The sequence below is a fragment of the Anser cygnoides genome, chromosome 1 (assembly GCF_040182565.1).
Source record: "Anser cygnoides isolate HZ-2024a breed goose chromosome 1, Taihu_goose_T2T_genome, whole genome shotgun sequence".
NCBI lineage: Eukaryota > Metazoa > Chordata > Aves > Anseriformes > Anatidae > Anser > Anser cygnoides.
In genome coordinates this window covers 190,244,423-190,266,900 of record NC_089873.1, presented here as the reverse complement: position 1 = coordinate 190,266,900, position 22,478 = coordinate 190,244,423, and the positions used below count along the sequence as shown (strand labels likewise).

The 22,478-nt window shown below is 36.6% G+C and overlaps 1 protein-coding gene across 8 annotated transcripts in view; it reads left to right on the top strand.

The window, feature by feature from the left end:
• Nucleotides 1-22,478, top strand: part of PAN3 (poly(A) specific ribonuclease subunit PAN3) — an 80,468-nt gene extending 57,990 nt beyond the window's left edge. For 5 of the 8 annotated variants that reach the window (XM_066989736.1, XM_066989734.1, XM_048072843.2 and 2 more), the window contains 7 exons: nucleotides 4,803-4,968; nucleotides 5,398-5,485; nucleotides 11,295-11,434; nucleotides 12,342-12,471; nucleotides 15,442-15,506; nucleotides 16,238-16,376; nucleotides 19,513-22,478. In XM_066989736.1, the coding sequence (XP_066845837.1) occupies nucleotides 4,803-4,968; nucleotides 5,398-5,485; nucleotides 11,295-11,434; nucleotides 12,342-12,471; nucleotides 15,442-15,506; nucleotides 16,238-16,376; nucleotides 19,513-19,653 (869 nt within the window). In that variant the 3' untranslated portion in view covers nucleotides 19,654-22,478. The other 3 variants (XM_066989737.1, XM_066989739.1, XM_066989738.1) reach the window with 3 other exon arrangements.

Genomic DNA, 22,478 nt, shown 5'->3' with positions numbered 1-22,478 from the left:
CAGGGGAATGGATGGAAGTTGGGTACTCTGCAGCATGAGGCCCAGATTAGTGCAATTGCTTTTAAGGTTTTAGGAGGCACAACGCTGCCAACCTGATCAGTGATCTCAGAGAATTTGATTTCAGGTATGCAACCTTATTTATGTTGAACACTCCAGTTGGCAACACTAGACTTTGACGGTTAAAGGCTGAGGATTATGTTGTTTGTTTTTTTTAATGTGGCCGTCTTGCATGTCACTTTTGGTGTCAGTGTGAACAGTCTTGGGTTTTTTCTTTTTGCCATGATATTTGCAGATCCTGTTACAGTACCTCTTTGGAGGGAATTTTGCATGGAAAAAATTAGCAGCAGCTTACGTTTATTTTTATTCTAAACACCTGTAAGCAAATGTCTTCATTTCTGAATTCTATACAATTTATTTTTTTGTAGAGTTCTTTATGTAATGAAATATTCCTTCTCCAGGTCATAGTGTGGTAATCTGATGCTGTTCTGTAATATTCAACTAAATGTTCACAAGTTTTAAAATCCGTAATCTTTTTTTTTTTTGCAGTTAACTTGGAATACATTTATTTGAATAATTCCTTTTTTAATTCTCATTCATCATATTTCCTCAAGACGTTTTCATTTCTATCAAGAGTCTAAACTTATCATTAAATCTGTTGTTCTAGAACTTGTTTTCTCCACCTTTCTGGTATTTCTGTTTCTGATTATAGTACATGTTAATACATTTATCTCTGCAGAAATGCTGTTCTCTTTTAGTTTAGGAAATTAACCCAAAGGTCCTGAAACCTTTTTTTCTTAACCATCCAATAACTAAACCACATTCTGAATGCATGTATTTTAAAGCTGATAGCTAGAAAATCCTGGCAAATAAACAGTAACTCCATATTGCTGCTAGTTAGGTATTTTCTTTGTCCTGATGAGTTTTTTGAGGTGTTAGTGTCAGAGATGAGCATGCCCCTGTATGTCCTTTGGTCTGTTTATTAAAAACACTGAGTTATTAAGCATGGTGTGCATGCGCGTAATAGTAGTTTTCAGCACCACAGATTCTGCTTTATGGCAGTTGAATAAGTTGAATACTTTCTAACGAATGTAGGCAAGCTTTCTGGACCTTGATTTCCTTTGAATACATTATTAATAATAGTGTTTAATGCAGAAATGTGGACTTTGTAACCTTTGCATCCCCAGTCACTGAGCATTTTTTCAGAAAATACCTCTTCAATTTAAAATGAATTGTGTACTTGGACTATGATAAGCAGGAAGCATATATGAATATTTAAAATCAACATGATATTGCTCCTGTATCTACAAACCTTCTAAAAACAAGGATGATGAAAACATTTCATATCCTATTGAGAGCATGAAGCTAACCAAAATCTAGAAGTACTACTTTTAGATACTGTGTAAACACTGTTTTGCTCAATTTTCAGCTTTTTTGAAGAAAAATATGGAACAATCATCCTAAAATACCTCTGCCAAAAGCTGCAACTCTTTCCAAGTCGAATCAAGTTTTTGCTATCTTCATTTTTTTCCTACGGATTGTAGTGCTGCATTAGTATTTCAGAACCTTTCTGTACTCTGAAAATTGGGAAATGTAAAACCAAAGCCTAGGTTTCCCTGGAGAAGGGGGCAGAAAGGAAAGCTACTGCATGTATCTTACTTCCAGTGTTATAGCCAAGGAACACTAAAACTCTAAATTCACAGTTCTAAATGTAAAAGACTGATTTATAGGCCTGACAGGTTCAATTTGGTGATCAGCTAAATCTTTCATTGTACTTCTGATTTTTCATAAATGTCTGATGAGAACAGGGTGTGTTAGCATGCTTTGTGGCCATGTTCCTGAGTGAGTATGTAAAACAGGTCCTACTGCTAAGGGTCCCAGCTCTTCCTTCCTGTCCCAGGACTATACCTAGCGTCATCCTTGTATTGGGTAACTGCACTTCATTTTGATGTCCTTTTTTCTTTTAAAAAAAAAAAACACCAGTGCTAAGCGTATGCTGCACATCTTATTCAGCTGAGAACATCATAACACTGAATTTAAAAAAAAAAAAAGAGGCAGTGAGTTCATTTTAATGTAAGAAGGAAGATAATGGACTACCCATGTTTTTGGAATGGCAGTTCTTACATTTTTAATCTTCTCCATTAGCGTTTATTTACTGCATCTCAGAGGTGAAAGCTGTGACAGAAGCAAGTCTGTCCTGCACCAGAGGAAGGAGATAATCTGAAACTCTGCAAGTTTGTGGCTGTGGGTTCAACCTGGGGTGGGAAGTCTCCTTAAAATTAGCCATGAACCTCTAAAATACCACTTTTTGGGCTAACAATTTTGATCATGTTTGTAATTTTCCTTAATGTTCTTGTTACATTTTTTTCAACTTGTTTAGCACTTTTTGATAAGCTTTTAGCTGTGTGCTTTACCTGCACAGTGAGCTTTTGGGTCTAATCTCCTTGGGTCGTTGCTAAATTGCCATCTGTAGCAGGCCTGGTAGGCCTTCAGGGGCATATTTCATAACCAGCATTGCTGCAAACTGGACTGCTTTTAATGTTAGTTGTTTTGAGCAGATAGATACGTAAGAGGGCATTTCAAACTGATTTTTCTAGTGTTTTAACTAGTACCTTTAGCATAGGGGAATGAAGGCTGCAGCCGACCAGCCTGAAAGTAGCAGCCTAGATTTAGCTGTAGCCACAAGGAACTCTTTCCAGTAGTAAAATAATCCTAGAATCATTAAGGTTGGAAAAGACCTCCAAGATCATCTGGTCCAACCATGCTGCTACCACCAATGTCGCCTACTAAACCATGTCCCTAAGCCTCTCCTTGAATACCCTCAGGGACGGTGACTCCACCACCTCCCTGGGCAACCCGTCCCAGTGCCTGACTGCTCCTTCTGAGAAGAAATGTCTCCTCATTTCCAGCCTAAACCTCCCCTGGTGCAACTTGAGGCCATTCCCGCAAGTCCTATCACTAGTTATCTGTGAGAAGAGGCCGACCCACAGCTTTCTTTCAGGTAGCTGCAGAGAGCAATAGGGTCTCCCCTGAGCCTCTTCTCCAGACACAACAACCCCAGTGCCCTCAGCCGCTCCTCACAGGACTTCTCCTCCAGGCCCTTCACCAGCTTTGGAGCCCTTCCCTGGACACTCTCCAGGGCCTCGATGTCCTTCTTGTACTTAACTGAGATTTTCTCATTGACAGAAAGAAGGTGTGATCTCCCAGCTTTTTTTTGAATGTTCTTTTGGTTACGTTGCCTTTAATCTGGAAATCAAAGGGCGAGTGTTCTTAAACACATGCAGAAAAATAACCCTGAAGTTCTGGCTTTTTTCTCTTCAGAGTATTATAGCAACAGTTCTGTTCTGCACATATTTATTTTATACATACATGTTCGTAAGACGGTTACATATTTATTCCTGCTAAACATATCACGTGTTGCTGTTTACCAGAAGTAGAGTGTACTCTATTATAGCAACTAATGGTTAGAAGAAAAGACTTGATTAATACAGGAACTTACGTCTCACATCTTATAATTTTCTCATGCTGAAGAGGGAATCACGGGGGCTGGGGGAGTTTGCTACATGAGACTTCTGGTATGCTGGTTTGTGGGAAGTGATTTGCATAATGATTCATCAGGAGGCCAGAAAAAAAGACACGAAGAATATCTCATTATATTCAGCCTTCAGTAGACATGCCAGGCTTGATGCTATTTAAAGGAGACTGTCTTGACCTTTATAATCTAAACCAAAGCACCTTAAACCTGCAAAATGAACTAGTGTTTTTTTTAAAGCTGGGAATATCCTCAGCCCATCACCCCAAACTAGTAAAATTTCTAAGTAAAGCTTTCAGTAATATTTCATTTTTTGACAAGTGTGTGTACCCATGGAGGGGCACATAAACATGCACACAAACTTATTTTAAGAAAGTGCATGGATATGGACGCGCTGTTGAGGGGGGAAAAAAACAACAAGTAACGTGTTTGGAGAGGAATTTTGGTTTTGATATATTTTGAGATTTGTGCTATGCAAACTGTAACAACTTTGTATTAAAGGCATCTTAGTGAAAAATAACATTTCTTATCTATGTCTTTTTTATCTATGGCTTAGTGTTACTGGGAAACAATTTGCAGTGTGGAATTTGGGTGTTCGCAAATAATTAGTTTTACTTTAGAAAGGATGACTACAATACCATTTAGAAATCAGGGTCTGTATTGCTTTCAGATGGCCCATTAAAAGTCGCATAGAGTGATGACTTGTCAGTGAGGTGGATTACAGCTGATGGATAAAGTTGTGTTCAATGATGTTTAGCCACAAAATCTTCCACTCTGCTCATGTAGTTTGAAACTAGTTTGTTGCATTTCCCTGTTTTATCAGATGTAGAATGTTTGACTTCTGTACTTTCCTACAGTAAAGGAGACGAAACAGGATCTGTTGCAGTTGCTCTGATATATGCTTGTTTTTTTCACAATACTAGTATTTTTACTTCTCAGATATGTACAATTCCAGTTCAGCAATACCTGGAATTTTTAACTGGTGTTCTTATTGTGGTGAATATTCATCCTAAACTTAAAAATCAGCATAGTTTTCCTGAACATAAGAATGAAAATAGTAACGTCCAGTGAGTTTGCAGTGTTTCAAAGTTCGTTGTCCTTCTAAAAAAATTAAACAAAAACCATTGTAGCACAATAGGTATCTGTCTTTTTGAGGACTGTTGATTAAAAGCTCAATGAAAGGAGTATGTCAATTAACTGTATAATTCAATATGTTCTAAGTTTAATTTTATGTAGTAGCTATCTGTTGATGCTTACAGTCGTTTCCCTCCAGGTCAGCATGATGGACCTCTACCACGGCAGCATGCGGGATTGCTTCCAGAGTCGTTGATATGGGCATATATTGTGCAGCTCAGCTCTGCCTTACGGACCATTCATACAGCAGGATTAGCATGCCGAGTTATGGATCCAACAAAGATTCTAGTAACTGGCAAAACAAGGTAATGAAAGGATTCATTTTCACTGTATGCTGTGGTCTGCGTTCATGATAGCTGTTGACCATGCAGCTTTTTAGCAAAATAAGTCTTAATTAAAAAGTTCTATTAATGTCTCATGTCAGTTGAAAATGTGCTAGAACTTGTAAAGTTCTATTTAAACACATTTCAGGAAGACTTATGCACTATCTTCAACGTACTGTTGAGATCCACCACTGCCAGTTTAGAAACTTATTGATTTATTTGTAATACAAGGGTGGCTGTTGCACTATATCAAACAGTAAAATCAGTATTTTCTGCTTCATAATAGTTTGTTAAATACTAAGACAACTTTTTTTGTTGTATTAAAGCATGATCAACATTATGAATATTAGGGGAAAATGGAGTAAACAGCAAAACTTAGTGACACTTCTTCCTTTTTTCTCGTTCCTAAAGGTTACGAGTTAATTGTGTTGGAATCTTTGATGTTTTAACATTTGACAACAGTCAAAATAATCCACTGGCGTTAATGGCTCAGTTTCAGGTAAGACAACAGTGCTCTGTTGAAGTTGGTGTCTTGGCACGGAGAGTACAGAAAACTAATGTGATTCCTTTTGGAAGATGAATATTTTAGTTGAATTGTAGTCTGATATAACTATCTCTAAATAACTATTTTTTTATTCCTGATTTGATCTTTGTTTGAATTCGTTTGTAATTTAGAAATGTGAAAGCTCATTTTGCTATCTTCTGCTTCTGAAACTTCAGCAAACTCACAGAACAGGTCAAACTGTTAGTATTTAACAAACTGAAGTCAGAAATGGTTGGAATCACAGATCTCTAAAGAAAGAGGAAGAAATATCTTATATTTAGTGATAGAGATCAGAAAATGTTTCAGTAGCAGTGTTTGCTCTTTCTCCTTTGTTTTAACAAATAATTAAGTGATGAATGACTGTAAACAGAGGAGGAAGAGATCTTTTTAAAATATCTGCATTTAGGCCTTCTCCTCACTCCTAAAAGATTCGAGTGTATCTTTATTTTAGGCTCCTAGTTTTTCCGTGCTCTCCTGGCGTTCTCTGAAGTGTGGACTCTGCATAATTCGTGAATTAAGAAGAATCCCTTTAGACTTAACAAAAACTGTTCCACAGTCATCTGGAGCATCACTGTGTACAGGAGTGCCTCTTTCCCTAACTTCCCCTCAGGGTAAAGTACATTGCTTCAGCAGTCATCACGTACCCTGTCCATACTGGGAGTGAAAGACTACAGTAGGGAGTTGGATTTAATTTATTTTCATTAATTGAGCTTATTCACTGTGAGAAAATTGCTCATTCAGAGTCTTCCAGTAATAAATGAAATGTTTGAACTTTGGCCAGGCAGAAACTAGCTTATTGGAGACCTCGTCCTAGAACATACCAGCTTTTTAAAATAATACACTAAAGCAATTTTTAGTGTACTTCTGGTAGGACATCAAAGGATCCTTCCCATGCCCCACCAGCTACACGTCAATGGGCTTGTGGTAATAATTTAATAGAAAACAACTGAGAGAATATAGGGATGCATGTAAGTGAGGGATTCCATTCCTAAAACTGTGGTGAGATTATGATCTAAATTTCTTAAATTTACTTTAATAGCAACAAGAGAAGAGATCCTTCTGAGATATTATGACATTCAAGTAATTTTAAAGCAAAACATTTAACGTACTTGGAGGTACAAATCTGAAAATACTTGCAGGTATGCCAATCTGTCAGAAGCGTTTAGCACCATAGCAGCCCAACATTTGGCAATTAACTTGCTTAACACCTAATTTTGCTTAGATACACGTTTTGTTTGCATGCTTTATTCATTCTTATTATCCAAATTGTTCAAGTATTACCACTAAACCAGTAGAGAAGTACTCTTGAGAAGTACTCTTCTGTGTGGAAGATGTACACTGGAGTTAGAAAACATTGCATTACCTCCTTTTTGTTGCTTCCTCTAGAAAGGCTAGACTTTCACAATCCATTTTGTTCCTTCAGAGATTCTGGACTGAGTTAATTCCTTGAAATTCAGAAGTCGTTTATCACACTCTACCTTTGTTTGCCCTAGTCAGATAACACTACAAAATAACAGCTGCAGCTTGTCCTTTTTCCTCTTGATCCATGACCCAGTTCCTGAATTCCTCCGGGACTGTAAAAAAATGTAGGTTATCTGTTGGTTTACTGCCCAGCTAATATGCATTTCCTTGTTGCTGTCTTCAGTGGAGGAAGGTATTTTTGTTAGCATTTGTCACTTTCTGGCTATTTCCCATTGTTAACATAGATAGGAAAGAGTTTGGTCACAACAGAGAGGGGCTGTTGCAATTGTTCTTCAGTCTGTTTTTCAGAATCTGTGTTAAACATGTTAGTTTACATGATCATTTAAGAGTTAAAGGCAACAATAAAGGAAAGTAAAAATATATAAATGAAATATGAATGGACACTTACATTGAAAACAAGATGCTTAAACCTATAGAAATTCCTTCCCCATCTTGCCTCCCTCCCCCGAATCTTCAAGTCACGTGTCAGTTACTAGATTCAGGTGGTAAAAGTGTAAATGGTGATGCAGGAAACAATAGAAGGGTTTAATAAATACTTTTGTATTTGGAACAAAATGAAATGAAGTTCTCTCCGTATGAAATGAAGAGAAAACATAGGTTGTATTGATTTAACAAGGGCTGTAAGGTTACATTTGCTCAAAGTTAATGTTTTTAATGTAGTAAACCAAAATAACTTTCACATACACCTCCCCAGATTTAAAGAAACTAGCAGAAGAGGCATCTAAAGTCTTGATGTTGACTTCAAAATTAATAAATAATTTAGGAACTTGGAGGGACTTAAGTACAATTCCAGTGCTTAAAAGGGTAGGCAAATCTACAGAATTAGTGATTGAGCTGATACTGATCCAAGCACAGCACTGGAACAGGATAAACAAAGTGTCAGTTTCAAAGAACTTATGGAAAATGGATCTTGTCAAAAAACTGATTTATTTGACTAGCTTACATGTCTAGCTGATGAAGCCAACTGTATAAAATGCTCATATATCTTGAGGGCTTTTGGCACAGGAGCGTGGATCTTTTTAACACTAAAATGCAGGAAGAATACCTATTCAATTAATTTTTAAATTGCTCACTGACATATTTAAAATTCATTTGATAACAGGGAAACCGTTAATGAAGGGGGCTGTTTCTGAGGGTATCTCCTTGAGGCTATTTTTTAGTCTAATGCTACTTTATATTTCCATCAATGACCCTAGATGATGGTGATGCAATCCTTACTTGCAAAGTTTTTCAGGAGATAAAAAAGAAAGGTTGTTACAGGTTACAGTTATTACTAATTGAATTGCTAATTAAATGGTCATTAGTTGCATTCAAGGTACATTTTTGAACAAAAGGCAACCTGTACTTAAGAAGTGTAGTAGCTTTCTTTGAAGTTGTGAATTGACTTAGTATGATTTTAATAGTCACCGTTGATAGTTACCATAGCAAAAGTCTTCTGGCAAGCTAATGGCTCATGTGATCCTTAAATATGTGAAAAGCATGACATGGAGCGTAAGCAGAGAAATGATCATATTTGATGTGTACCTTGAACTGGTAAAGCTACTTCAGGAATACTCCTTATTTCTAGTATCCCTGCTTCAAAGAAGTCTAGCAGTTCATGTGTGTCCTTTAAACTTCCTCTGCCTTGAAGCAGCAAGATCTGAATGATTTTTTTCAGAGAGGAGGGTAAGACTTAATAGGAATATATGGCATTTTTCCTTACAGAAAGATGGTGTGCTTCAGCTTCTGGGATGTTTTACCTTGTCTGCACGGATAGAGTTTGTCAGTGGATGGCAGTTCGATCCCTTCTGAAATAGGAATCTGAATTCTATAAATCCAGATGTCCATTCCATTATCTAATCAGACACAAGAAGAAAAAAATCTGTGTACCTTTGTGCTCTTGTAAAATTTCGTACACTGGACATTGTAATAGCACTTTATTTCAGGGTTTTAGCTGTCAGAGTGAGTAGTGAGGCATCTTCAGAGAGTGATTCAGCTTGCTTAAAATCTGAATTGTCCTGTGGAATACAGAGATCTTCAGTTGATCAGACTCTTAACTGAGTAACTTCAAGTTAAGTTCCTAAAATTAACAGGATGAATCCAAACCATTTTTCAACCAAAACACAACTTAAGCATTGGCTGTAACTGGAACTGTGTGTTTGAGGCTGCATTGGTGTGTTGTATTATCTCTGCCCATTTTTCTGTTAGATGTACTTTGCAAAATAAAGAAAACTTAAAAAAAAAAAAGTCTGAATTTAGAATTTCCTAGCTGAAGCTAATGTAGACCTCTTTCTCAACCATTTTTTAAAATCTAATGCAATCTGTATTATGAAAGCAGCTATGTAAAGAGACTATTTCTCCATAGGGTCTTTCCTTAATTTTTATGTTTTGGTTATATTAGTCAGTGTTGGGTGGTGATAAGAATTTATATAAGATACCTACGTAACAATTATTAAAAGTTGGAAGGTGCTAAGTAGGAGACTGCAGAAAGAAGATAAGGTTAATACAAATACTTCCATATTTCTCTTAAGTCTTTTGGAAACAAAATAACAAAAATACCATTGTGCTGGGTGAAGGTGTCTCAGTACAGATACCTTATCAGCAAAGTTCTTCTGTTTTGTACAACAGCAGTGTCATCTGCTGCTCAAACTGTCTGTACTTGGTAGTGGAAGCAAGTAGGTTCCCACTAAGATGGGGTTTGTTGGTCTCTTTCATTTCTCTTTGCCAAAGTACAAAGCAATACTGATGCTCTGGAATTCCTAGTTCCTTAGGAAGTCAAGTCTAACAAATGCCAATCCCATCTTCTCCACACATTGTCTTTATTTCTGTCCTATTTTCCTCATCCTGTTTCTGTCTTCATTAATGACTGCCCTGTTCCATGTTTTTAAATTTCTGTCACGTTGCTTATCCGTGTTTAAGTTGTGCTGCTTAATCATACATTAGCAGTTGATACAGAAACAGCAGGGACGTTCAGAGACCTGGAAACATGTTCTTTACTCAGTGCCTCAACATCTGGAAGATGTGGCCGAAGGGAAAGAAACTCTGTTCAGCTGCCGCAGCCAAAGGAAGCAGCAAACACAGCTACCTACCCCTCTGGGTGGAACAGCTGTGAGGGGCCGTGGCGTATCCACCATCTCAGGAATTTCCTAAAGTTTTAGCTGCCAAATTCTAAACAGAACTTTTAATGTTTCTGTGCTGCCAAATTGTCGACCTTCCTAACAGAAATGACAGCAGGTATACTCCCTGTGTGACAATGTTCTTTGCAAAACATCCCATCTTTCCTCCAGAATATGGAGTTGACATTCACAACAAATAATAGCATTCACCTTTTAGCTTTTGCAAAAATATCTTTTCTAAGAGGAAAGTCAGGAAATCTGACTCTTAAATGCAGTCTGAAGCAGGCATCCAATATGGAAAGCTGCAAATGTTTCAAGTTTGGCCAAGTTACATGCACCTGAAAGACTTTCTATAGGGAGAATCAGGCAGCTTTTGCTATGAATAGTACTGTCTGCTACTAAATTAAGCTTCTGCTCTCAGAGGTGACTTCAAGTCTGGTGTAGCTTTTCACAGTAACTTCTTGTGGCTGTCCTTCTACCTGTAAAATCAAAATGAGCAGAATTTTCTGTTGTGACAAAGTCTATGCAGCATTTTTTTTTTAAAGAGAAGCTTTACTGTAAGGAAAGTGATTTGTAATGCTAAGGATTTCTTCACAAAATGGGATGCCACTCCAGTTGTTAGCCTTACAGGTCTGTTCCTGTCTAGTTACTTCAAGCAGTTCCTATCTTTTCACATGGGCCATTAGAGATGAAAATCTATGATCTGTTTGTTAAAACAAAAACATGAGCTGCTAGGTTCCAGTAGGACATGTTTCTGTTTTAATGAATAAGCCCTGATACATATTTCTGTGTCTTGTGTTGAGAAGGCTTGTGCAATTTGCTACCAACTACTTGATTCCTCAGCAGCAAGTGCTCAGTGCATGAGTGGTTAGGAGAATCTCTTTGTGTAGAGCTTCTGCTCAGTGCAGAAGATTTTGCTCTGGTACTATCATTAAGCTAAAATAAGTGAATTTCAAGCATTCAGTGGTAAATATACTATCTTGAAACTCTTAGCTATCAAACAGGAGATCAGGACAAATTATCCTCTGTACTTTTTAACTACTTGGACAGCTGTATTGAACTATAGCACTTCAGTTGCTCAAGTCCTTCAAAGGTTACTGAAGAATGATCTCTTTAAATTCCATCTAGTTCTGTAGGTAATATTTATCTATACTATGAATCTTATCTGTGCATGTTTTCCCTGTTAGCAAGCAGATCTGATCTCCCTGGGGAAAGTTGTGTTGGCTTTGGCGTGCAATTCTTTATCAGGAATTCAGAGAGAGAATTTGCAGAAAGCAATGGAACTGGTGACAATCAACTATTCCTCTGATCTGAAGAATCTGATTTTGTAAGTTTGCTACTACATTTATTTGCCAATGTTTAAAAAAAATAAAAGTACATATTTTAAAGGAAATTAACATACAGATGAAAAAGTCAAAATAATATTTTCAGATGCGAATAAGATACAACTGTCATTGAATGTCTGCATAGCCAGTGCATTATTGTTATCTTTAAAGTTAATTTACATAATGTGTATTTTTATGGTGTATCTAATAAAAATCAGTGCCCTTGCTTTATTAGAGTGTTGTTAAAGCTCCTACTAAGAAATTGCTATTCAACTTTAAAGAACTATACAAAGCAAACACACACCCCAAATGAAAAACAACAACAACAACAAAAAAGAAACACACTGCCACACAAGCCTTATAAGTAATCTTCAGTACTGGGTTTCTTGCCTGTTATCTACCACAGCGATATCCTGGTCTTATCTCACATTTTCACAGTTTCAGAAGATATTAAAGAATAGGCACATTTCCTTTTTGACCAAAGACTTGAACACTAGCTTTTTAGTCGTGTATTATTTTGGGGTGTTCTTTAGTACAGTCATTATTTCTGCTCTTGCAGCCTAAGAGGGGAAAGTAGAGAAATCTGTCCCCTCTCTCATTTGAAAAACAATTGCATGACAATCTGAATCTTTGCATCCTTCCCTCTTTTCAGGTATGCTCTTAATGTTTGAGTGGAGTGAACTAAGAAGTTCATGAAGGCACAATCATAGCTAATACAAATAACTGTCTGGAAACGTAGAAGTAAATTAACACAAATGTTTTCTTCGTTAATATCTTTTTAATAAAACACAAATTGTCAACTCATATTAAATAGACGTTAGGGTCAATAGTTGTAAAATCATAATAGGACGAACTCTGGCACTTGCAGCATGTTTAAGTAATCTTTTGGGGGTGGGGATATTTTGGCAGGTATTTGCTGACTGACCAAAACAGGCTTCGCAGTGTAAATGATATCATGCCTATGATTGGTGCGCGATTCTATACTCAGTTGGATGCTGCTCAAATGAGAAATGATGTTATAGAGGAAGACCTTGCAAAGGTAAATAATTTGGTAATTCGTACAGGAAGACGTATAGTTGGTATTCCTACAGCTCTACTTTAAGGGGGAATGTTTTCTAGGTACTTTTTCTTTTGTTTGTTTAGCAACCCAAGTAAGCTGCTTGCAGTCTTAACTCTGAGTGCAAGGTACTGAAAGTCCAAAAGTTCTAAGAACCACTAGTTTTAGAAAGTGCTTGGCTGGCCTTTAACTTTAGGTAGCATCTTTATGTTCAACCAGCAATCCTAGGAAACGATTTTCTTTATTGAATGGTTAAAAAGCAGTATTCTGGTTTACACTATATGTCATCTCACACTAGATCATCTAGCTTGAGTTAGAGGTTATAGAGCAACAAATGCTTTCTTCAAATTCTTAGATTTAGATTTCAGTGCCACTTTACTTATCTCATTCCTTTCCAAACGAATGGTTGTGGAAGTAAAGGTTGTGATCCTCAGTTTCCCTGAAACATGCACCTTTTGCTGTATGGGTCTGGTTAGTCTATCAAGTTCAGTCATTGTATTGAGTGCTAGCTACAAAGGAAATATGTACTTTGTCCTGTGTTAGTGTGTATTTGTTCAGCAGGAAAGGGTTTGAGCTTCATCTTGTCTGCTTATCAGAAGCCACTGATCATAGGATTTTCTAACATGACTGCGATACGTTCCAGAAGGCTTTCATATTACTGAAGATTTGTGTAGGCTAGCGTACTATGTTTCTAAGGATTTAAGTCTTGCAACTCCTTTCCCTTATATGCCCCAGATAAGCATATTTGAAAAGGCAATAGAAAGGATTCTGGTGAACTGGTACTGTTAACTTTTCCATGATAGACTTGTTGGAAACCTGCTTTTCCATCCTTAGTGAAAGATAAGGAAATCTTTCAGAAGCGAAGAGATGTAAAGCAGGTTGGTGTCTACTTTGGATGCCTGACAGGTGTTTACTCTTCCTATTAATAGTCAACCACTGCTCCTACTCTGAAGGTGTTTAGGATCACTTCTTGTCAAGGTGGTCCAAGATGCCTGCACAAATTTGGGTAGCTGGACCTCTTCCCATCTCAAAAATTGAGATTGTCCTGTAATCAGCATTAAGGAGTGTGCATTTTCAGTCAGGTTGTTTATAGCAGTTGCTTTTCAATTGTAGGTGAGCACAGCCACCACAAATCCAAGTTGTTGCATAGCCCCTAGTTTGGCAGTAGCTGCTTATCTAGCAGCAATAAATAGCAGTTGTTGATTAACTATCATACTATAACTTGATTGCACTGTCACATATTCCATACCATCAGACCTACAGTATCACTTAGATCTAGCCATATACCCTCTCTTCATCATTGCTCCAAAGAACGTTAGAACAATGTTTGTATGTATGTTGTTTCATCATATTCTCCAAGCATGCAGTCATCTGCAGCTTAAGGGCTTCTAATTCCTGAAATGGTTTGTATGTAGTTAATAACTTTACTACTCTTGAAGCCATGAATATTGTTATTTGCATTTCACGTGGCAGTGACCCCATTACTCTGTCCTTTTCCTTCTTCACCTTAATATTTCTATCATCTACATGTCACAGCACTCAAGTATGCAAAGCCTCAGTTTTCAAGTCCTCTAATCCAGTCTGTAGAAGAATCCCCTGCCCTACAGGCTACCAAGCCTGCAGAAAGGCCACTTGGAGCCTTAGAGCCAGTGTTGGTATTCAACTTTGTCACCATTGACTTGGAATCTGCAAGGCTGTAGCATTCACACACACGTGTTTCTGGCTTTTGTGTATTTGGGCACATGCCAAAAAATTATTTGGAGGTTGTGTAGACCTCTGCTAGCTGGACAAGGTAAGTCTTTTCTGTCAACTTCTAAGTGCAGCTTCGCTTGAAGTACAAGCTGTTCTGCTGTGTGTTTTTTAGACTGGTAATAAAAATCTTGCAAACCCGTAGACTGTCTGAGGTCAAGCTATTATCACCTTGACCTATTTTATTTACCCAGCTGTGCACAGTAATCTACTCCAGACTGAACTCATTTGAAATCAATATGATCATGCATGAAGTGAGATGCAGTTTAGCATGAATAACACCGGAGAGCTGGGCCACTGGAGAATATGAAAAATATCAGGAGAGAATCTTTTTTCCCTGCCAGCCTTGAGGAGCTTTATTTAAACGGAAGATTAATCCATAGTGTAATGCAACCTAGGTTAAGATGCAACACTTTACAGTAACCTAAATGACGATGAAAAATGTATGAAATATTTTTTTAATTGCATGTATTATGAGCATTTTAAATTCTGTTGTTCTGTCTTTTGTATGAGCTTGTTTTGATTGCTTTGCCTCTGTTATTGAAGGACTTGGAATTTACACTGCATTAAGTAAAAAATTAAATTTATAGCTTTTTTCAAAAACTTGTTTAAAAAATATTGTTTTAGACTGCTATTCCAATTGGTCTGATACTGTTGTTGCTAAACAGTGTTAACTAATAATGGCCTACAAAACATTTTTCAAGAACACATCTAGTAGATCACTTTTTATTTACCTGAAATTAGCTATTATACTATTTACCTGTACAGTCTTGATAAGTGCCTGTGTATGTATAGACATGCACATGTGTGCGTATATATGTGAATATAGATACACATGCACGTGTGTGTGTTAATATTGTTTATAGTACAGTATTTTGACATACTTCTAAGTGTAGGCTGGCAAGAGAGTCTAGACTTGTTTCTACATAGGGCTAGGTTGCCCAATCCAGTTTCTGCTGGGGCAGCAAGATGTCACTGATTGTTAAACCTCCACATTATAACTTGGCTATGAACTGCCAAGATTAGAATTGGGACTACCAATACACACTATAATGTATTGGATCTCTTTCTGAAAAACTTATACGGTCTTAGAATAATTCCATCTCTGTAGTACATAGTGCTTCATTGCCATTACTACTATATATCTTTGGCAAATAAGTGTCTTATGTTTCAGAAACTTTAATAATCTTTCTTGTTTTCTAGGAGGTGCAAAATGGAAGGTTGTTTAGGCTTCTAGCAAAATTGGGAACAATCAATGAGAGGCCAGAGTAAGAAATTCTTGTTTCTGTGGTGTAAAGTATGCAAAATCCCATTTGCAATGCAAGGCTTCTTCCCTTGTAAACTTAAGCTAAACATTTTCCCCATATTTGCCTCTTAAGGATTTAGTTGTTTAAGAAGCCTTGAAACAATAAGATAAGCAACTTTGACCAAAATAGTAAAGGAAAAGAGAAGGCTACAAATAGGTATGCCAAAGTTGCTTCCTCTTTTGGTATGGATTCTCTTGTTGGTCTGTTGCGAGTGACAATAGTTTTTGAGGAAATGCATAGCTTCCTTGATCTGTAGCATATGGCATAGCTACCAGCTTTAAGCTTGTTAATTATCAGCTTGTTTTTTTATCAACTACCTTATAAAAATTAAGCGTTCATGGTCTGTTTTCTATCCGTTACTGTTTTCCCCATTACTGAATTGACTTGGGTAAAAGTTGTTTATAAAGCTAGTTTCTAATTTTTACGCAGTAAACTTGTTGGAGATGGCCACTGCTTTCTTACATTCCTTTTCAGTTGACCATTCGTATGTATTAGCTTCAGATACTTCCGCTGAGTTGCTTTGAATGTTATCTTCTATCTGTGTGGCAGGAGGGAAACTGAATTAATTGCAGATTATAACAGGAAGTTTAGCAGAGCAATAAGATTACTCAATTCAGATCGGTCATGTATATTTGTGGGTTTTGCTTTGTCTTAACTTTCTGAGGTTTAATCTGAGCCTTTGTTTTTACCAGGTTTCAGAAAGACCCAACATGGTCAGAAACTGGAGACAGGTATTTACTAAAGCTCTTTCGAGATCACCTTTTCCATCAGGTGACAGAAGCGGGTACTCCTTGGATTGACCTCAGTCACATTATCTCATGTCTTAACAAGGTACACTGTACTTGGGTTAGCTTTTAAAATTTGCTTGGGTTAACTTGCTTTGAAAGGAAATACTGTTTTAAAGAAAGATGTCATTGACAGATTAACTCTGATTTACATTATGCTTATTTCTCCCCTTTTTGGATGAAAATGTATTCCCTAAGCTAATATTCAAACCTTTATGAACATTTTAAATAAACTTAGTAGCACACTTATTATTAAAACTTGAAATTCACTAATAGAGCATGAAATACAGTATTGACTTGTTCATCCTAGAATGCATTGAATACTGTGAATAAGCAATGCTGGTCCCTTTATGCTACTCTGGTCTTTCAACACAGCATAAAGGATCCATAAAACCCCTTTAACTGGGAGGTTTCTGCCGATATCGCAGAAGATGGTCATAAAGCAAGAGGATCCATTCCTTAAACTGTTTTGTCCAGAGTAGAAGACAGGAGTGTGTATCAGGAGGGGAACTGTAATAGAAATTAGTGCAAAATCCAGTACCTTCCTAGACAGCGAGGAAAACTTCTGTGACACAAATGTTAAGTATGTTTCTGGTAACTCATGGTGCCTTGCAGTTTCTAAGCTGCACCACTACCAAAACTGTAGCTGAGTGCTTTCATGGCTAATAGTGGGGGATGCATGAGAGATCACAAGATCTTCAGTAGTTGTAGAACTTCTTGTCTTGCTCCATAAATTAAAAAGTACATGAGCTGTCAGATCAGCTTTTGACTTATTCAAATCTGGTAAAACAATATAACTCATAGGAGACTAAGATGTTACTTCCATTCTTCATAGCTGCTTGGTCATTCCACTCACTGCATAGGGAACAGTGCTGCAGACACTGACAATATGCAATTTGTGGATAGTGTAATTTTCTAGGATTAGGATAGCCAAATTTCTCTTCCAGGAAGATTAGAATATATTTGTGAATATATTTGGATCCTTTGGCACATGACAGCAGACTAATCACAGTTAAATCTATTTCTAAATTGTCGCAGCTTTGTCTCCTATTAGACCACTGCTGTGCTTTTTTTAACCTCCTTTTTATCTTTCTGGTTGGTATCTGTAATTACTCTAAAAGGGACATTAAAGGGATGCTAAATCAAAAAGCATGTTGATAGTCAAATAGACAGTGAAATATCATCATGATTTGAAAGCAGTGACCAGTACAGTTCTGTAGAAGGTGGGGAACAATCCAGAACTTTGTAGGTAAGAGACTGTCAAAGAATGCCTTTTTCTGTAAATGTTCATGGCTTACCTTTTCAAAGAGAAGCTCTTCTCTTCTGTGGTTGTGGGCTCAGTACATGAAAAATGTAAGGCTTACAGAACTTCACTTTGGAAACACAGTCTAAAAAGCACTTCTGAAATTGTGTGCACTAGTAGAAGTGGTTATTTGGGCTTTCCTGCTGTGCTCCAAAAACATTTCTTTTGAATGAAACTTCTGTTCAAAAAAGTCTTTTCTTCAATATTGTGTTTCTGGGATCTTTTCTGCTGAGATGCTAACTTCTGTATCCACAGGAGAAGAGAAAGAAAGCCATATAATATCGATGTTTCTAGTCAGCTGTGTCTGTCTTAATACAGATCTTCCAGATACTAAATTCATAAGATATTTCACTGAATTTGTGAATTATAATGTGAATAGCAAACAATTTCTCACACACCATTATTTTGTAATGGGTAATGGAAAAAGATATGTGATTTTATCCTACTCTACCAAAACTAAAAGCTAATTGGCTTTCTTTTGTCCTTCTGAAAATACTCACAAAGCAGAAGCTTTAGATCTGGGAGGTTCCAGCTTTTAAGGTTATGATCAGAGTGTTATTTTTAGAAGACAAATGCAAGCAGTTTCTAACTTGCTACATTGCTCCAGACAGCAACCAACATCTCCGTGCCAAATCTAATTGCTTTTCTGCTATTCAGTGCAACATTACAATACACTTACTTTATCCTGCTGGGACTGTATTTCCAAAGATCGTCTCAACAGTATCATATCCCACTTGCCTCTGTCCTACCTTCTGTATGGGAACATGAAAGTTTATAGTGTAAAGTATTTGGAAATATCAACTAAAACAGCTACGCAAGTTTCTCATTGTAAGAGTCAGTTCTCCACTGAACATTTCTTGAAAAGTGAGGTCATAAGCTAGCATTGGAAGGGACTTTGGTGCACAGCATATTATACTGTTCCAAATTAAGACTTTGTAGTACATCTCTAATGTATGTAGTGTAACGTATATACATGCCTCCCAAATCACTGCTTTTCTATCTTGTTCCCGAAACTTTTTAATAATAGGAATTCAGCAGCTTCCATAAGGAAGATAACACCATTTGTGGAGCTTCGTTTTCTAAATTTCATGACAAAAGCACTTCTGCATCTGTTACAGACAATTGTCACCAAACATTAGTGACAGTAGTTGCATGGCAGTCACTTGGAAGATCGTGCAACTCAGTTCTTCTGTTACTTTATTAGTGAATTTGAGAAGTCAGAACAAAATCTGAAAATAAATGTGGAACAAATTTTAATCTTTAGGCCTGAATTGTTCATTATGGACTGTAACTAGGCAATCTTTTTCTTAGAATAAGGGAAGAAATTTACTGTACAGAAGGCTTAGAATCTAGTTTGTTTCCAGTACTGCCAAAAAATTTAGGTTTGGGTGTCTACCATTGTTCTGAGTACTTGGGGCTGGTCCATCCATTAATTCATTTTCAGAATGGACAAGAAGTAAACTACCTACCCTACTAGGAGGCTTGTGGATCTTACATGCAAGTGTAGTGGATTATGTGCAAATATAATGTCAGAAGTGTTTTTGTTCATCAGGAGGTACCAGGAAATTATGCTAGGTTTTCTATACAGGGGGAGATAAGATAGTATTGCAGAATTATTAGCATTATGGAAAGGGAAAAAAACATTAATGTAGTCCACAGGTGGGGGATGTCCATCAGGTTAAGACCAAAATGTCTCGATTTTTTTTTTTGCCAGGTACATAGTTTTGGTGCAACTCAGATCCTTTCTTTTTGTGTTAACAGATCTGTGCTGCGCCAAAACAGTATACTTGCCAAAAAATTGATTGTTTTTGTTATCGGGGAAATGTTTTGCCATTTCTTTCACACTTCTTTTATTTTATCTTTTGCATTCTTGTTACAGTTAGATGCTGGTGTGCCAGAAAAAATAAGCCTCATTTCCAGAGATGAGAAGAGTGTACTTGTGGTAACTTACAGCGATTTAAAACGCTGCTTTGAAAATACTTTTCAAGAACTGATTGCAGCCGCAAATGGTCAGTTGTAGTATTTGCTGAAAGCATGCAGGACATTGCTGAGGAACTTAACAAATAGCAAATTGCACTACAGCTGAATTGTTGTTGTCATCTCATTTCACATTTGGGAAACAAACAGGAGATGAGCAAAGCTGCTTGCACTTCAGTCAGGTACACTGTTACTTGAAGGGAAGAATGTTTCACTTATCCTAGAGCTAAGGCTGCCATTGGAGGCTTTATCTGTGAAGAATTTATTTTAGATTAAGGAACACATCAGGTGCATGATGTTCCTGCTTTTATTTTTTCCACTTGTATATGCACTAATTTTAATTTTTTAAGACTTTTCTGATCTCTGAAGTTTTGCCACATTGTATACTTAAGGGAAACTCTTTGCAAGGACATTTCTGGGATACATTTTTGTCACTGAGGATAAAGCAAAATTTATTCATTTTTGATATTATTTGCACCCAGAATAGCATAAAGGACCAGGTAAATAATTTAATAGAAATTATGTTCTATTAATTACTGTTTAGTTCGTAACCTCTGTAAAAGTGTGTTGTATGCAAGCTCTGTATGCCACCCACTGTTAGCTCAAGAAAAAGAAGATGAAACGTAAAAATCGATCAAGTTGAAGTATCAATGAATTGACCCCCCCTCCCTCCTTTAAAAAAAAAAAAAAAGTCCCATCATTTGATTTAAACTTTGTCTAAGCGAAGTGACGAAAATAGCATCATGGGAAACATCTATAATTTAAGGAGCATATCAAATTTGCTCTAAACACAACCAGCGCCTTTTAAAAAACTGTATGTTTTCCTGCTAGTCAGAAGCATTTACATTTATGCAATTTTTTTAATAGATTTTTTTTAAAAAAGAAATTGTGTTTAAATGCCTGAAGTTTCAGGAGTGTATTACTTAGGTTATTTACAGTATAATTTTTGTATAAAGTTCTGTTCTTTGAACCACAGCTTTATTATGGTACGCTACACTGGATACAGATACAAAGACACTGTTAAAAGAAGATTAACTAAACACAGCAGTTGTCTGGCATCAAGAGCTTTTCAAGTTTTACAGCCTGAATCTGGAGGGATAATGATCTGCTGTGCCTTTGCAGTCACTGCTTAGCCCAAAGTAATATTACTTTTGATAATACTCAACACATGAATATTCCTGAAGTAATTCAGTCTCAAAAGTCTGGAATTTTCCTCCTCAATTACCTTTCTAATATTTGGACATGCAGTTCTCTCCAAACTTGGGTATTCATGGGATTTCTAGTTAAACACCTACACTTTGATACTGAAGACTGCCAAATACGTAGGAATTTTCTTTCTTAAAGCAGTAGTGAAGACTGTATCTATTCTTTCCCAGCACTGAATGTTTTAATAGCACTGGGTGCTCACCATGAAGAAAATGTGGAAACTCAAAAGGTCAGGACAGACTCTTAAGCACTTGCAACTGATGTTACTGGCATCAATTTTAATAATTCTCAATATTTGTAGTTTTCAGAGAAGTTTTTAATATTTCTCTGTCCACTTTTATAAGCTTTAAAATGATTCTCCGCCTTGAGACTTGCAGCAAGAAAAGCAACTCTCTTCACTTCGAAAGCTTTGAAGACTAGGGACATGCTTTACACATTTTAGCAAATGTGGTTGAATCCACATTAGGTAGCATCAGTTGTTGAGTTTAAAGATCGATTATTGTTGCATTTGATCGAATGAATTTTAAAAGGAACATAATGTTTAATATTCAAACGATAACAGTTGCCAGAATGTTCTTTTTAATGTAAAAGGAACAGGAACTTTGAAAAGTGAACATGCAAAACAGTCTTTTATCATTAGCTCATGTATTTGAGGAAGAGCAGCTGTCTTTTATATGTTTTTTGACAAATCATATTGTAATTCTTTTGTACAAAAAAGAAGTACTTGTATTCTAGAAGAAATATGAAATGCTTAATTTATAAGCGGGCTGAGGTTTTTTCCAGTATTGTTTTCTTTGAAAATGAAAGGGGATCATCTGTTCAGTTGTGGGGTTTGGGAACCTTTGAAAATTTAATTTGTGGACCAATATTTTGTGAAAGTGTAAGGCAGGGGTAAAATAGGGCTTGAATTCTCATCCTTTTTAGACCAGCAAACCACCCTCTGCAAGACATGTCTAAATTGCAAACCTGTGTGTATTTGCATAATGTCAGTTTGCTTCAGCCCCTAATAACCTCAGGACTTGGTTTAAAAATAAAAAGGTAGACAGCTAATAAGTTTTCATACATAAATGTCAGCCAGAAAATATTTGGTGTCAGGTGATGCATAAAATAAAAAAAAGTTGAGCTTTGTTTTCTATTTATTTCATTTGGTCTGTATTTGGGAATGATTTGAACAGTCTGAAGTTCAGCTTGGGTGTTTTTTGGGGGAGAGCTCTTCTGCCCCATTTTAATTCCATTTAGAAGGTTGTCCTAAAGATGTAGTTTGATCCATTCATAGGAAGAATTGTGTATATGTATTTATAAAGAAGAGCCACCAGGATGTGCCGTCCCAGATGGGAAATTTAATTCTGACCTTCCTATTTTTACAGCTAAAAGCACAGAAGGGACAACCTTTAAAATCATGTGATGTTGGTCATCTTAATTTTTTGTACCTGTTTTAAATTTTGTTGCTGTATTTACTATATTGTAAATATTTTGTTGAGGGTACCTATGTATTTTTTGATTTGCCCTTGTTTCAGTAATTCAGGTGTCAACTGCTTCCCCTAAAAAGCACCGGTATGTTAAGTTCTAATGCCATGATCCCAATATGTGTTACTCATCTTTAATCCTGTTTTCATTCTTCATGTGTACAGCAGTATTTTTAATAAAGAATACCAGAAATAA